This window comes from Penicillium macrosclerotiorum (assembly GCF_028827735.1).
Source record: "Penicillium macrosclerotiorum strain IBT 26536 chromosome Unknown utg000007l_segment0_segment0, whole genome shotgun sequence".
In the NCBI taxonomy this organism is placed as follows: Eukaryota; Fungi; Ascomycota; class Eurotiomycetes; order Eurotiales; family Aspergillaceae; genus Penicillium; species Penicillium macrosclerotiorum.
In genome coordinates this window covers 1,688,614-1,704,784 of record NW_026643086.1, presented here as the reverse complement: position 1 = coordinate 1,704,784, position 16,171 = coordinate 1,688,614, and the positions used below count along the sequence as shown (strand labels likewise).

At 53.8% G+C, this 16,171-nt stretch overlaps 3 protein-coding genes across 3 annotated transcripts; 2 read left to right on the top strand and 1 right to left on the bottom strand.

Moving 5' to 3' along the window:
• Positions 1-3,177: 3,177 nt before the first annotated feature.
• Positions 3,178-6,565, top strand: N7462_007446 (KH domain protein; the record flags this gene model as incomplete). The annotated part of the gene is made up of 7 exons (XM_057079164.1): positions 3,178-3,696; positions 3,828-4,109; positions 4,168-4,362; positions 4,398-4,628; positions 4,697-5,021; positions 5,083-5,447; positions 5,504-6,565. 7 exons carry the CDS (start codon positions 3,178-3,180, stop codon positions 6,563-6,565), a joined length of 2,979 nt encoding a protein of 992 aa, XP_056931834.1.
• A 1,042-nt stretch (positions 6,566-7,607) lies between these two features.
• N7462_007445 (glycoside hydrolase family 2 protein) lies at positions 7,608-9,782 on the top strand (the record flags this gene model as incomplete). The annotated part of the gene is made up of 3 exons (XM_057079163.1): positions 7,608-9,019; positions 9,118-9,534; positions 9,608-9,782. The coding sequence occupies 3 exons, from the start codon at positions 7,608-7,610 to the stop codon at positions 9,780-9,782; spliced, it is 2,004 nt and encodes a 667-aa protein (XP_056931833.1).
• A 645-nt stretch (positions 9,783-10,427) lies between these two features.
• On the bottom strand, positions 10,428-15,905 carry csmB (putative chitin synthase; the record flags this gene model as incomplete). Its single annotated transcript, XM_057079162.1, has 5 exons — positions 10,428-10,525; positions 10,585-11,888; positions 11,947-13,385; positions 13,456-15,550; positions 15,616-15,905. 5 exons carry the CDS (start codon positions 15,903-15,905, stop codon positions 10,428-10,430), a joined length of 5,226 nt encoding a protein of 1,741 aa, XP_056931832.1.
• Positions 15,906-16,171: the final 266 nt, after the last annotated feature.

Genomic DNA, 16,171 nt, shown 5'->3' with positions numbered 1-16,171 from the left:
CTTGAGCCGAGGACTGTTTAAGATGCATCATAAATCTCCACTAAAGGGTCGGGGGGGGGGGGGGGGGGGACTCATCAGCAATTCATAAAGGATAATATTGAAATTGATTCTAGTTGATCCTTCGGGCTGAATGAGATGGAGTGTCCTGCTGGCGGATGTGATATATACTCGATCGGGTTCATCCGCTTAAAACGTGCACGATGATCCATGCCCTAACGCACCATTCTATAAACCCAAGTCCCCGATATCAAATACGATGTCGATGATGTATATCACATCCGCCCTGGCCCTCATTGGGCGGGAGGTGGGGCGAATCTGTGCGTTGACAGCCTCCCAGTGGTAGTACGTATAAAACAGTGGACTTAGGGTTGAGCTTGTCGTACACTCCGAGACCAGCTTCAGATCCTCAGGCTAACATTACTAGTTACTAGTACATAGTACACATCACAACCAACCAATTTCTCTCGGCTCCGATTTGAGGGAACTGAAGAACCAGAGAACCAACTCTCCGCACGTCCCATGCTCCCCATCGAATCCCTCCCCAATGCTTGCCCCCAATCTTCCCACCTGATCCGCCTATGAGGGGGGCCTTTTCCAAAGCTGGGGATGCAGCCGCTCGCAGCCGCTGCGGTCAGCTTTCCAAAGTGACCACTGGCGGTCCGTCCAGTCGGAATTGGTTTCGAGGGGTCAAGTTTCTTTGAGGGCAGTTTGACCCACTTTGTATACGAGAGACGAGAGAATGACGTCGACCACTTCAGCTCCCTGCGCCTTTTTGTTTTTGTTTCTTTTTTCCTTTTTTTTTTTCTCTGTCTTTTGCTCGAGGCGGAACAGTTTCGCTTTCGCTGGGGGCTTCAATGTATAAGGTATATCTACAGTAGATATGGGACTCGGGTTGGGCTGACGTGTTGAGGGGCGGGGGTTCATGAATGCCTAGATGGTGAGGAGTAGCAATGAACAAAAATGAACAAGAAGATCTCAGGGGAGCCCAACAAGGCCCGTGGAGAATGCAACGGACACAAAAGACCAGAGCATGAAGCGGCCGAGGCTGCAGGACGGGGGGCCATTTGCAGAGGGGGCCAAGTGACGAATGGCCGATGGCGGAGGACGACGAGCTCCAAGGGACCAGGTTGGGGATATTGGCATTGGGAGATCGGCGACTATGGCGGAGGACCAACGGACCGATCAACCGGATATGTTTTCTTCAGAGTCAAGGAACATGAGAAAACTTGTTGCGGTGACTCTTCTCCAATTTGTACATCTCCCGGAGTATAGGAACGTTCTGTCTACCTTTGGGGCGAAGTGTGACCAGACGAAAGCCAATCTCTCATCACTCACAGCGGGAGACTCTTCGAGCCCAACAAACGTCCCCCTCCACCTCTCCCACCTCTCCTACCTCCGCCCGTCATCGGTTTCACATTGACTTCTTCTCCCCAGTGAGAATCCCAGGACACCAGGACACCTCAGCCGGGGCCCGCATCAATGGTCGGGGGCGTGTCCGGACCAGCCGGGCTGTCCTATCAGTTCCCCCCACGGCGTCCCGGGGTGGATCGTTCAGATACCGGCGTCGTACAGGGTTCGATTTCCCGCGACCTATGAGCTGATCGACGTACGCAGGAGACGGAAGGACTCGGGATCCACCGACTCGTCAGATATCTTTCATGGACTGGGAAAACTGGTAAAACTGGTAAAGCTGGTAAAGCTGGGAATCTGGATCGACCAACGGCCAACGCCTCCAGATGGGGGAGGGGGATCTTTGACACCAGGGCTAATCAGGACCGGATCCTAGCCAAGACTATTCTGATCCCTTTTCCAACACCAGAACCGGGCATCCGGGGAGCAGGAGTGCAGGTTCCAAATGGACCATCGAGGACCTGCAAAAGGCAGCCTGCAGCCTGCAGAACTTGAGACCTAAGTCTTTCCAAAACGACCGCACAGGCAGATCCCCTCTCCACGTGACCTCGATCATGGAAACGGTCTGAAGACGCGATGGGAATTCCCCAAGCCCAAACCGCACATCCCAGGTCCACCGGGCCCCGGATGGATGGTCACTGCCGGAACCTCGACTTGTATTCCCCGTCAACACAGCTTCGGTGATGCCAGGGAGCAAACTGGGCTGACGCCAGTGGAGCTCCAGCTCGGGCCTGGATCTAACCTGCCTAGCGCCCTGGCGAGCCAGCCGACGGGCATTCTCTGCCGGATCGGCCACATTCTTCCCAGCGAGCGAGGCAGTGCTGGCAATGTGGATTCGAGAACGCGCAGAGATTCCCCCTCTCTTTCCTAAATCCCCCCAACCCCTTAACCAAAAGAACCACAAAAGGGAAAGAGAGAGAAAGAAAAAGAGAGGGGAAGGGAGTCCGTGACAGAACATCCTGGCACATCCTACGCCAGGACAAAGCTGGAGTTGCGGTTGAAAGTTGGACAATGGAAAATCCACTGTACAGACTGGGGTTTGCTGCACCGTATTTCATCTTCATATTCGGAAACGATGGGCTTGCATGCATGATCTGGCCTGAATCAAGGCCTCGATTGTTTCCTGATCGCGGTCTCGCCTGCGGGATCTCGTGGACGTAGACCTCTTTTGCACCTACTATATAGAACCTCGATCGACGTCGATCGACCTAGAGATCTAGCGGGTACGAAGGGGACAAGTCGGGGGGCCTCTTCCGAGGAAACGTAGACAGACACACCGGAGTATCCTACGAAGTTCCATCACAATTAGCTAGACTCGACATACCAAAATCAGAAGCGCAGCGACGCAATCGATGGCCGTGAGCGGGAACCCAGGTTCTCGGAGAAAATGACAGTGACCCGCCTAATTGACGGCCCTGTCAACTTCGCACTTCGAACCTCAACTCGCCCATTTCGCTCGCCCCTTCTATTTCTTCCTCTCCAGTCTCACCGGACTCGACGGGGCCATTGACTTCTTTCTGGTCGAGGCTTGTTCTTTCTGCTCGTGGGTTCCGGGGCGGATGGTCCGTTCTGGCCGAGAATCGATCGATCTTCGTTCCCACCATTCCCGAACCCGCCCACACAGCGCCATTCCGTATCCCTGTCGAACGGCAGCCTTGGACTTTCCACTCTCCAACACCCTCACCCTCCACCCTTCCTCCTCCCTCTTACGCCCCTCTCCTCGATCGAATCGGGGTGAGAGTGTTTTCCCCTTCCTGACCTCTGGTCATGCACAAGATCTCCAACTTCACGGGCCAGGCCCGTCATGGTTGGGAACGAATGACACCGACCTTCGGCATGTCTAGACCTCACACCGACATGGCCTTTCGCCGACCACACGGGGCACCGCCCATGACGCCGCCGACCAGCATCGACCCGACCGTCAACTTGTCCTTCAACGTCCCCTTCTCCTCCACCCTCGCCGGCCCCGACGTTGACGATGTGCTCCACGCCAGTCCCAACGCCCTCCAGCGCTGGACCTTCCCAGAGGCCACCCCCGAAGGCACTCCGGTGCACCAGCTGCCGGTACATACCAGCAACGTCGAAGGTCTGCGAAGGTTATGTCGCCAGATCACCGAATCCAGCGGGGGCCGCATCGAGGCCACCTTGACCTCCTCCGAGCCCAAGGCGGTGCCCTCCCTCCAGCGGCGCCCGAACGGCTTGGTCACCAATGTCTGTGTGACCGGCGATGGAGAAACAGTACGGAAGATGCGAGCGAAGATTTTGAATGATACCCCCATCATGCTGGTACGTAGATGAATTTTTTTTTTCCCCTCCCTTCCTCCCTTCGGCCCGCCCGCTTCACCGGGATGTGGCCAAGAGGAACAAGGCCCTGCTACGAGAACATCCCTTGCTAATCATTCATTTCTCCCTCTCAGCGCTGCGCAACTGTCGACGTGGACATGCATTTGATCATGGATGGATCCCCCAAGGGCATTAGAGCTAGCGTGCTCGAGCATATGGATACACTGGCTGCCTACACCGGCACCGACATTTTTTTACTGACCCCAAAACTCCACGATGCCGACAGTGCGGTCGTTTCATCCTACGGCTATGCATCTGACAATGGCTTGGAACAACGGTTTCGCGTGGCCATCTACGGTGACATGGAAAGCTCGGAACATGCGAAGACGAGGGTTCTGATCATGATCGATCAAATTGTGGGTCTCTCTGTGCGCGGATACTTCGGACCGGAACTCAACTGACAACCACCATTAGTTGAAACGGCATGTGGACGCCATCAAGCTGGAGCTGACGATGCACACCTTGGTCTGTGGTCGCACCCGTAAGAATATCAAGCTGATCGAGGCTGCAACCGGTACCGCCATCTACTTCCCCCTCCTTTCCCACGAATCTTCGGCTACACTCCCCCCGGTGCGAATCGTCGAAGCGAAGATGAAGTATACATCACGGGTGAGACGCCCGAGCAAATTGCTCGTGCCAAGCAGAAGCTGCGGGAGTTGGTGATGGGAGTAAAGATCTTCGTCAAAGATGTCGTGGTCAACTCGAGCAAGATCGATAACATTCTACTCGACCGCTTGGACAAGGTGCGCAAGGTGATGGAAATGAACGGATCCTACGTCCTCTTTCCACAGTTGGGCAGCCAGCGTGGCCTGGTTCGGATTCAGGGCACCGAGGTCCTGCATGTTGAGCGGACCGTGCGGGAGATTATGGCTTTGGTGTGTCTTTCTTTGTTCATGAACCCTGTTCCGGAATGCGTACTAATGCACTTGGGGGTTTCTTTCAGGCTGGTCAATTCTATAGTGCCTCCTGGTGGATCATCATACCCGACCCAGCCCAAGGTGGCATTCGTGCCCCCTCAACTGCAGATGTCCGCTCTATGCTCTCGGATATCTGCACTAACTCGGAAGCGGAGGTCAGCTTTGATAACCTGACTTTCACCATCAATGGATCCGACGATGCTGTCAAAGCGGCCATGACCGTTGTGAACCAGATTCCGTTCGTCACGCGAAGCCAATACCAAATGCGAGTCAAGATCGAGCTGGCCAACGAGCACAAGGAGTTTGTCAGCGGCAAGAAGAACGGCAAGATTAACAAGATCATGGGCCAAAGTATGACATTCTTGTTCCAATGTGGCTTAGGCAGTGAATACGACACTAACCCAGAATCTAGGCAACGTTCAAATTATATTTGACGGTTTCAACGAGTACAATTTCTATATCGATGTCTGCGGTAACCAATACGAGTCCACGAAGAATGGTCTTGATCTTGTTGAGCAGGAGATGCCAGCTTCCATCTCCTTCCATGTCCCTGACCAGTACCACAAGCGGATCATTGGTATTGGCGGACAGCACATCCAGCGCATCATGAAGAAGTACTCAGTGTTTGTCAAATTCTCCAATGCCATGGACCGGGGTGGAATGGGCAAGGAAGACGACGATATCAAGGTTGACAATGTTATCTGTCGAACTCCTGCCCGTAATGCCCAAAGCCTTGACCTTGTCAAGCAGGAGATCATGGACATGGTTGAGAAAGTGGTAAGTCTTTGTTTCGATATCTATTACTCTGGGAATATCTTGCTCACATCTGCTAGGACGCTGAGTACGTCTCGGAGAGAGTCGTCATCAACCGCCTCTACCACCGAGAGCTGTTGGCACGCATGACCGAGATCGACGAGCTGGAGAAGAAATGGAATTGCAAGATCGAATTTCCCAGCACCGAGCTTGCCAGTGACGTTGTGACCATCTCTGGCCCCGAGTACCAGGTTCCCCAGGCTGTTGATGCTCTTCTGGGCATGGTTCCGGAAAGCCACGAGTTGCATTTTCAAAGTTCCGCGGAACTTCGGGAATACTTCAAGTCCCCTGACTTCTTTGCGGACGTTCGCACCAAACTCAAGGAGCAGTATGAGGTGGATATCAACCTTGACACGGCCGCCGATCTTCCATCTAAGGAAGAGGGCTCGTCGTCGCCCGAGCCTGCCCCAGAAGATCGTGTCGTACTTGGTTACACTCGGAACAATGCTGGCGGTCTCAAGGACGCCATCGACTTTTTGATCTCCCGTCTGGTTGCCCACGGTCTGGATGCCAATACTGTCAAGGGTGCCATCCCGCGCCCCAAGTCGGACTCCTTCGAAGAGTCTCTGCCTTTCTTCGACTCGAAGTTGTTGCAACATGCCCCGGCCCCGCTGGTGACTGACTCACCGACTCGTCCCAGCTTTGCTGACGAGACCAGCGAGCGTGGCTCGATCTTCGAGCGCCTTCGCAAGCCCGGCAGCATCTCGTCTTTCTCCTCGTTCATTGGGCGCAAGAATCACTCCGCGTCGCCAGCGTCGTTCTTCAAGCACGCATCCAGCAACGCCTCGAAGGCGTCGCTCGTCTCTATGGAGTCGCGGGACAGTGGCTACCGCAACCCTTGGAATGACTCCGGGGTTAACCTCCCGGAAGACGACGTCCCGGTCTTGGGAAGCTCGCACAGCCACAAGAGCAGCAACAGCAACAATGGCTGGCCGACGCGTTTTGACACCAAGTTTCCTTTCGGTACGGCGCCGGGTGACATGACCCCCAAGCATGACCCGCGCGCCTCTTTTGACAGTGGTCGCCCTAGCACTTCGAATTCTACTTCTGGATACCCGGCCCCTATCGGGCCACCGCGTTAACCCCCAAAATATCCATTTACAGCAGTATACCCTTTTGGTTGATTTGTTTCCAGCGTGTGTCTCTCGGTCTTCAGTGTGTTTTTTTTGTCTTTTTCTTCACCTTTCTGCTTTTCTTTGGTCGTTTTCTTGAGTTGATTGATACCACGGCACGCAAGCAATGAAGGCGTCAGAAAAGAAAAACGAGATATCCAAGAAATCTGCGTGAGATAGAGCGGATTTTTGCCGTTCCTGCTTTCTGTTTTCTGTGTGTTTTTTCCCCCCACAATTCCCCAAATTCCCGAGGGCGGTAAGGGTCGAAGAGACGTGGTCCTCCACTTCTTTTCTTCCTCTGCTCCCCTCTATTGATGTTTGTTTTCTTCTTTTTCTCCCTTTCTCTTTTCTGTGTTTTTGGTCTTTCTTCGCGCGATGTCAAATGATTCCGGTGTGCATGGGAGGAACTACGGGCAAAGGGGTTAACGGTAGCAAGTCTTCGATGAGCTGGACATGACATATGGTACCTTTGCCGGTATCTGTCTTGTCGAGATATTTTCGGTAGCTTGACTGACTCGGGAGTTGTCTGCTTTGGATTTGTGTCGATGTTTACTTCTTTTGATATCCCCCATCAATGAGATTTGATCCTAGACGAGTTCCGTCCTTGCTAATTTCTAGACGTGCCGCCGTAGCAGCTGTTTACTAACAGTGAATGGAAAGTGTGTCGGATAACAGCCATGGCAACCTCTCTATAGCCCTGCGCACATCGCACTCACCATCTGGTACTAGTAAGTCAGAGACCATCTTGGCTGCAGAAAAGGTGGACCCTCCGACTCCTTACTTTGGGTAGTGTTATTTTCACTGACGTAGCTACCGCGGGGAGGTGAGGGTCGGGGCTATGGGACGGTCCCACCCATCTCCATCCACTTCATACTTCCTCATACTGCTTCAATTGCTCGAACAGACATTCTAACGACCTTCCAATTCCCAACCATACACCTCTCTACCCACCACCAACTCTCCAAAGCCTCCTAAGAAACCAGGATCCAAACCTATGCGCCCATCGCTCACCATGACACCATCCTACCCACGTCCCGACTTCCAACGCAAAGCCCTAAACTGGGCCTCCCTCGACGGGCCCTGGGACTTCATCTTCGACGACACCAACAGCGGCCTCCCCTCCCAATGGCACCGCACCGGTCTCCCCTCCCATTCTGCCTCCCAACCCAAACGCACTATCACAGTCCCCTACGCCTTCCAAACCCCCGCCTCCGGCATCGCCCTCCTAGAAGCCCACGAGATCCTCTGGTACGAGCGCCGCATCACAGACATCCGCACCGCCGCGGAGAAAGCCGCCTCCCACCGCCTCCTCCTGCGCTTCGGCGCCGTCGACTACGAATGCACTGTCTGGCTGGACGGCGCCCTGGTCGGCGCCCACACCGGCGGCCACGTCCCGTTCGACCTAGACCTGACAGACGAATGGCCAGCGGCGCCGACAGCGCGGCTGGTCCTGCGCGTGCGCGACTCACCCGCGGATCTGGCTCAGCCGCGCGGCAAGCAGTACTGGAAGCCCGTGCCGGAAAGCATATTCTACACGCCAAGCGGCGGGATCTGGCAGAGCGTTTGGGTGGAGAGCGTGCCGGCGATGCGGGTTGCGTGTGGGAGCGGGGGCACGGTGCTGCGAGCGGATGATGTCGCGGGTGGGATGCTGCGTGCGAGAATTGCGGTCCTTGGGCGGACGCCCGGGGCGGAGGGTTGCGTGGAGGTTGAGGCGCGGCTGGCGGGGCGGACGGTTGGGCGGGGGCGGGCGACGCTGCCGGCGGAGCGGGACTGGGTAGCGGTGGAGGTGGGGATGCGGGTTGGAGGGGAAGCGGAGAGGGAGCTGGCGGGGCGAGCCGGGCAGGTGTTTGGGGTCGAGGGAGCGTGGCAGAATGGAGTTGCAATGTGGGCGCCGGAGCACCCTATTCTGTATGAGGTTGTGCTGCGGGTGGTCGACGGCGAGGGGCGGGTGGTTGACGAGGTCGAAACGAGCGCTGGAATGCGCAGTCTGTCGTGGCAGAACGGGGATGGCACATTCCGGCTTAATGGGCGGCCGTACTTCCAGATGCTGTTCCTTGACCAGGGGTATTGGCCAGAGACGGGGCTGACGCCGCCGTCGGAGGACGCGCTGAAGGCGGATATCGTGATGGCCCAGGCGATGGGGTTCAATGGGTGCCGCAAGCACCAGAAGGTCGAGGATCCGCGGTTTCACTACTGGGCGGACCGGTTGGGATATCTAGTGTGGGGGGAGATGGCGAATGCGTACGAGTTCGGCAGCGATTATATCGAGCGCATGAATGCCGAGTGGACGGAAGCTGTCAAGCGTGATATCAACCACCCATGCGTCATTACCTGGACGCCGAACAACGAGAGTTGGGCCTATAAGTCGCTAAAGGATAACATCGACCAGCGGAATCATATTCGCTCGTTATACTACTTGACGAAGTAAGTGTCATTCCGGTGTTGCAGCCCTGACAAAGATGATCTCGGATCTCGAGGACCAGAAGAAAAGCCCTAACCAGAAGAAATCAATCAAAACACAGAACATTGGACCCCAGTCGCCCTATCAATGACAATTGCGGCTGGGAACACGTCTTGACCGATCTAACCACCTACCACGACTATGCCGACTCTATTGAACTGGCCGCCACCTGCGCCAAAATGGAAGGTGGGATCCTGGGTCCTAAGGGTGGCCGTGAAATGTTCACGAAGCCGATCTACTCCGGCTTCTCAGGACACACTCTCCTCGACCCTGGGGCACAGCACCAAGCCGGTGCCCCTGTCATCTGCACCGAGTTCGGCGGGGTCAATATCGCGCCGCCGAAGGACGCGAAGGGGGGCGAGCGGGATTGGGGGTACACCACGGCCACCGATGTGGACGACTTCCTGCGGCGCTTTGAGAAACTGGTGATGGCAATCGTCAAGGGAGGCCACACCTGCGGCCTCGTCTATACCCAGCTGTAAGTGCCACCCAGCCATTGCTTCGAGAGAAGTGTAACAAAGATGATTCTAAGGCTGAATTCACCCCTTCAGCTGCGATATCGAGCAGGAGGTCAACGGGCTATACTCGTATGACCGCAAGGAGAAGGTCCCTGCGACCAAGGTGAAAGCCATCATGGATGCTGCTCAGGATTACTACTACGAGCATGTGCAAGCACACGGACCGAAGGGTCTCCGAAAGTTGCTGCATTCTTTGCACCGATCTTGAATTTTGTGTGTATTGACGATGGGAAATAGTAATGTCGTTAATCCCCAGAGGGGGGTGGAAGCTTGTTGGGTTAGGTCAATAGTATAGGCTGGAATGCCAAAAGATTAGAAAGACAGTATCAGTTTTATGCCCAACACAATATGCATCTTCAATCTAACCCAATGGAGGCGGAGGGAGGCATTAAGAAGAACCTTTCTTCATTGGAAGCATCAGAAGAGAGCCCTAATTTACAGGAAGGCTCAAGTAATATCTGTTTAATATATTTCTTTTAGCTTTCTTCCAGCCTGTCTGCACTATTCTTTTGTATTTGGTGAATCGATAAATTGATTTCAATTTAAAATCTAGAAGGCCCTTGTTGCTCCCATACTATACGAGCCAATGGCTCCGTAATTAACATTCATTCGCTCAAAGTACTCTGCTCAAGAACCAGGGGAGAAAAGGCAAAGGAAATAAATGATAAAAAGGTCAATAAACAAAAGAGCAGAAATCCCAATTCAATCCCGGGTGGAACGCCAGACATGCCGAAAATTTTGTTTTCAAAAACAGGAGCAAAATAAAGTAACAAAATAAAGGTTAACTGCGCTGGTAGATGCATATTACAAACGAGGATTATTGAGATACTGGATGCGCGAGAGGAAACCACAATCACATGCTCGCCAGCTCATGGTCGATCTGGCGGTCCACGAAGGCACGCTTGTCACCCGTGAGTGAGGTCTGCAGGCGTTGCTCGACAAGAACTCGGACTAAAATAGATATGTTAGTTCATGTACTTTCACAAACAATCAGCAATTTGGGAATTTACCTTGTTTCTTGGTGACAGTGTCGAGATCAACTTCTGCCAGGCAGCTGCGGATAGCCTCGGTGATGGCAGGTTCATCAGGCCCACTGCCGGCAACACCACGGAAGTCAAAAGCCGTACTCGCAGGTCGCGAGGGTAGTTGTCCTAAGGGGCTGCGAGACCGCGAAGCAAGCAGATTCTCACTGCTTTGCATAAGGCCAATGCTATGGCGACTGCTGTGACCTGGGTGTTCTTGGTAGCCGCTAAGATTGCCGATTGACATGTGACGGGATGCGGCAGCCGAATGAGTGCCCATCTGGGGATAATCGGTGTAGCGGGAGAAGCTGGACATGTGCGAGTTTCGGTTGCCAGGCACGTTGCCCCCGACCAAGGGCGCAGGTGATTGCGGGGGCATGTACGGACCAACTTGACGACCATGGCCGGGGAAGCCAGTGAGGATGGTAGATGCAGGCTTCACAGAAGAGTATTGTGAATGCATGTCGTCCATCTCCATCGCCTGGTCATCCATGTAGCGGCCAGTGTAGTGGACCTTCTCCTGGCTGGAAGTGAGTTCACCCCGGCGGCCTGGGAGATTGTTGGCCAGCGCGTAATCATCCCAGCGCTGCAGAGGAATACTGCGAGGGTCGAAGCCCTCATCTTCAACAGCAATGACACGTTTGTCACCCTTTTCACCAATGACGACACGGGTATTACCCCAAGTAAAATCATCCTGCTTCCAGAAGGAGTACAGCGGTAAGACAAAACTGTAGATGGGGAAGGCCATGAGATAGATGATCATCCATCCAATGTGCTGCCACTGCCTCTTAATGATGAAAATGATTGCCTGCAGACCATACACACCTGCCAACATGACAAGTGCAATTGTAGGGAACGGTCCAGTGTGACTAGCCACGCGGTAGATCAGGTATCCCAAGTAAACACAAGTGGCGGGAAGAATGATAGTTCCCAGGAGATCCACAAGCACAACAAACCGCATGCTAAAGCAGCAGAAACCACATAGATCCTTCAACGCAGCCAGCTCAACCAGGTTGTGGATAGTCGAGTTAATCCAACGACGACGCTGAGAGATAAGCACACTCCATTGCTCAGGAGCAGCCGTACTGGCGTATGCATCGGGAATGAATTTGTAACGCATGGTCGGGAAGTGCTTGGTCATGAGAGTTGTCAAGAAACGATCCTCGCCAAGGGACAGCAGGTTCTTCTTATGCAGAGTATCGACATCATTGTCGGCGTACTCCTCGAGAACCTTGTCTGAGATTAGAAGAGGTCGACCCTTGTCCGCAGTGCGCAGACGGTACATACAGAAGCTGAATGGTGTTAGTAACTGATATACTGAGAAGAGTCAAGAAAATCCAATGAGCTTACCATCCCGGAAGACAGGTCACGCTGCCAAAGAGAGACTCGAAAGCCTTAGCCAAGTGGTGAGAAATGTAATATTCGTAGACCTGAATCATTGTCCACCAACTCCGCTCTTCATTCTGAAGACTTGTTTCACCACAGATACCGGCAATCTTAGCATCTGCCGCACAAGCAGCCACCAGACGATTCAAAGAATCCTCTTTCACACTAGTATCCGCGTCGACCATGAAGCAGTACTCGTAAAGTTCCGGGTCCACACCAATGATGTTATTGATTTGATGGAAAATTTCGAGCTCAAGAGGCGACATTGGACCACGGTGGTGGACACGGTTCAGGAAATGCATCAGAAGGACTTGGGTATCTCGCTTTCCACGATTACCAGGCTTGGACTTGCGCTGTTCAGACTCTTTTCCGACCTTGACGACCACGATGTATGGGACAACATTGCCTTCGTACTCGTACAAGCCAGAGTACACCTTGCCATAATTCAGTTGCTCGCTGCCTTGGCCGAGGGATCTGAAAGGAAGAGCTGGAGGGTCCATCTTGGGATCAACACCAAGAATGTCCAAAACGATCTTTGGCGTGGGACGATCGTTTCCACCTCCAACAATCATTCCGTCACAGATGACAAAGATGAGCTTTCTCTTATTGTCATACTGCAAGGCAGTCAGCGAGTCCAGGCCCTTCCGAAGGGAATCCTCGCCTTCCGTGTAGGCTGGGACCATGCAGATCACAAACTTGTCTTGAGGGGCCGGTCGACGCTTGGATCCTAGCTGCAAAGCGGCGAGGAATTTGACAAGAATGACAGCACAGATGAGAATGGTGAATGCAAGAAGGATCCAGTTGTTGACAGTACATCTAGGACTGTCACGGAAGTCAACTTTACCCTTGTAGAAGACGTAGTCCAAGCACCGCTCTGCATTTCGAAACTCTTCCGTATCCTGCCATTTGTCTGTCACATCGGTGCCAGGGTAGTTCTTAAATAGCGTGGTCACCGAGTCCGGAAGGAATGTATAGCTGTCGATGTTATTCTCCAGTTTTGCAGTATAGAAATAATCCGTCAGGTCGTAGACTTTCTGATTCACAATCACCCAGTACCGCGAATAGTCGTTGGCTTGCTTCGAGATGGTGCTCTTGGACCAAACAAGCTCGCCCTTGTAGTAATCGGCAATTTTTGGCAGGAAAACATTACCATACCAGGTGATTTTGTGGAGCTTGGTCGTTGTTGAGGGATAATTAAGTGGTCCACAATCGTGCACAGCGTCAGAATATTCGACAGCGCTGGTGTCGTTATTCTGCATCGTGATCGACTGGCTGGTGACGAAAGGATTGCAGTATTGAGTCAGCGGTGGAGGGAAATAAGCATCAAGATTCAACCCAGCAAAAGGTTTCATGTTGCTCGAGGTTGTCTCAGTAGTGCTATCACTGTGCTGCAAGCGCCAGAACTTGGAAATATCGTAGACACGACCATGAATACTGACAAAAAAAATTATTATCCTGTGCATGCCAGCTGACTTCTTTGGTATTCCATGCTTTATCTTTGTTCGGACAGAGGAGATCACCGAAGGCAATGATGTAAAAGCAGACAATACCGTTGAAGAGTAGAATGAGTAGTACAAGGACAAGTTTCTCACGCCAGGCCATGCGAACATCTGGTCGCTTCATACGACCAACCCATCGGAGAACGAAAGATGGAATCCAGAAGGTCAATGCCCACACGAAGCCGGCCCAGGCGCGACGGCCGAAGGTGATCGTCTTTTTCTCAATATGTTTCGGATCACCAAATTCAGGATCGAGATCGCCGATATAACGACCGTAGTCATCGTAGTAGGCAATGTCTCCTTTGTTGTCATCACCCTTGTGGCCAAGGCCATAGTCACCAGGACCAAGAGCAGTGGTGAAGCCGGTAGGTGCAATGGACTTCGCTGCACCAGCACCGCCCATAACACTGGGGGCCATAGCAGCCTGGTTGTGCATCATTATATCATCACGGCTTCCCAGCAGATTGGTTCCTTCACCGATGGGATTTCCATCAGGAGTAAAAGCCGGCTCGTACATGGTAGCGCCATAGCCGAAGGGGTTCGAGGGAGTATCATCGGTCTTGAGGTCGAGCATCGACTCAGCTTCCCACCAAGCACCTTCTCTCATCCAGATCCGCTCATGGCCAAGCACGGCCTCGCCATTGCTCCACCCTCTCTCAAGGAGCCAGCTTTCAACACCCTCTCGGCCGTCAGAGCATCCAAGACGAGAATACCGAGCGACAAATTCATCCACATCAAAGTCGGCGGTGAAGTCAAGCTGCTTCGAGCGGTGATTAGCCCACTCGGGCAGTCGCCAATCTCTCAATTGGCGCGAGACTGCGCCTGCGGACCAGGCAGCGCTGACGCCGCTGAGCTGTTCGGGAAGGTCGTCAGTGGGGTGAATAGAGAGATGGTACCAGACGCGGCTGCTACCGAGAGTCGTAGCCAAATCAAAGCGTCCTCGCCCAAGAGAGATCCCTTCGGTCTCGACTGGGAACAAAATTTGCCGCAGGAAAGAATCCGATTCGGCCTCCACTGCAACTTTCTCCAGGGTGCCTTGTCGTCGATCAAGGTCATGCTCGCGTTCCCGCGCAGCCGCCCCGCCGAAGATTCCAAGATCAGGCTCGACTTGTGACACTGCGATGTTCACTTCATTGACGACAGACTGGCCTACGGCTGGGATTGAGATGCCGTCCTCCTTCATTTCAGCATTGATTCCCAAATGATCGTCGAAGACGCCTCGCATGGCCACCGCTTTACCCAACGCTGGCCGGGGGATGTCGACTACGGTCAAACCAACTGTGTCTTCATCCGAGTAATGAGCAGCACCGTCATTGCTGGAATGGTTTTCCAGCACGTTGTGAATTTCAGTAGCGATGGTTTCGTTGGCTTTGCTGATGACCCAGTCCACAACTGCCTCGTAAACCCCCGCAATCAGGACCTCACGATCATCTGTAGAGCATCTGTGGAGGAGGACTTCGGGATCTACACCGAGGAGACCCCCGACGTCTTCACAAACATCCTCTAGGTCCTCTTGGTCTACCATCAGCCCGGCAGCGTTGCCCAGTTTGAGGAGACCGGCAAGAACTGCCAGTAGGCCTCTTTGATTGGCACCTTTAATTCCAATGCTCTTCAAGTTTGCACGAAGGTCCTCTGCTGAGGCGGTATCATCGGCGGTGGGGAGATATGCCGGGGTTGTGTAGGTGCCGGATCGGTTGAGCAATGCATAAGCGGAAGGGTCCTTTAAAGCGAGAAATTCGCGCTCGGCGGGGGTGGAGGCAGATGTCAGGAGGTAGTAAAATACATCGAATGCCCGATAACCAGGCTCATTGGAGATGTCCAGAAGACCCTTGCGCACATTGATGCCGGCTGTCGAGAGGGCCAAGGACAGCCCGACCACTGTGCCCTGGAGGGTCAAGGTGTAGGAAACCGATAAGGCGGAGTGCAAAGAATAGGAAGGATTGAAGGAGGTCACTGCCGAGAGAAAAGGCCGTAGCGCTGCTAGAGCGGTAAACGCAGTCTCTGGAGTCGGTAGGGGCAGGGCGGCAATGAAGGGCTCCAGCAGTGATGGAGTAGACTGGTGCATGGAACTGGGTGCCGGTTAGTGGAAATATGAACTGCATATGGAGAGTACGGGACGTATTCATGGACATACCAGAGAACAATACAGCCATCCTCAGCCCGCCGGCGAGCGTGTTCCCACGCCCGGATCGCGAGGTCACGGTCGATGGCCGCTCCATTTCGGCCATCTGGAAGGATCGTGGCCGCCGTCACCCAGGTGTTGACGGCCAAGCTCGTACTGGAATCTAACTGGTACGGCTGACCGGCCGTGTAGAACGAGTGCAGGGCATTCAGCAAGGTGGTCGTCGAGACCTGGCCGGCATGTTGAGAGATCGGCCGGGGCCCAGCGGACTGAGTTGAGAAAACCGAGTAGCGGTTCGACATGGCGAACCTGGCGGAACGGACAGAGTCCGGACGAGATGATCAGGAGTCGATTTAGCAGCAACGCATCGAGAGAAAGCCTTTGCACGGTAGATGGGAGGTGTCGATCGGAGTCAGGAGTCGAGAAGCAGCGAGCGCGCAACCCCGGGTGAGGTGTCCCGTCAACAAAGCGGGATTCCAAGGGTGTATACTCCGGAGAACTGAGCGAGCGGCTGGAGGATAGGCACTCCGGAACGAGTGAGAAAGGAACAGAGGAATGAACTGGAGAA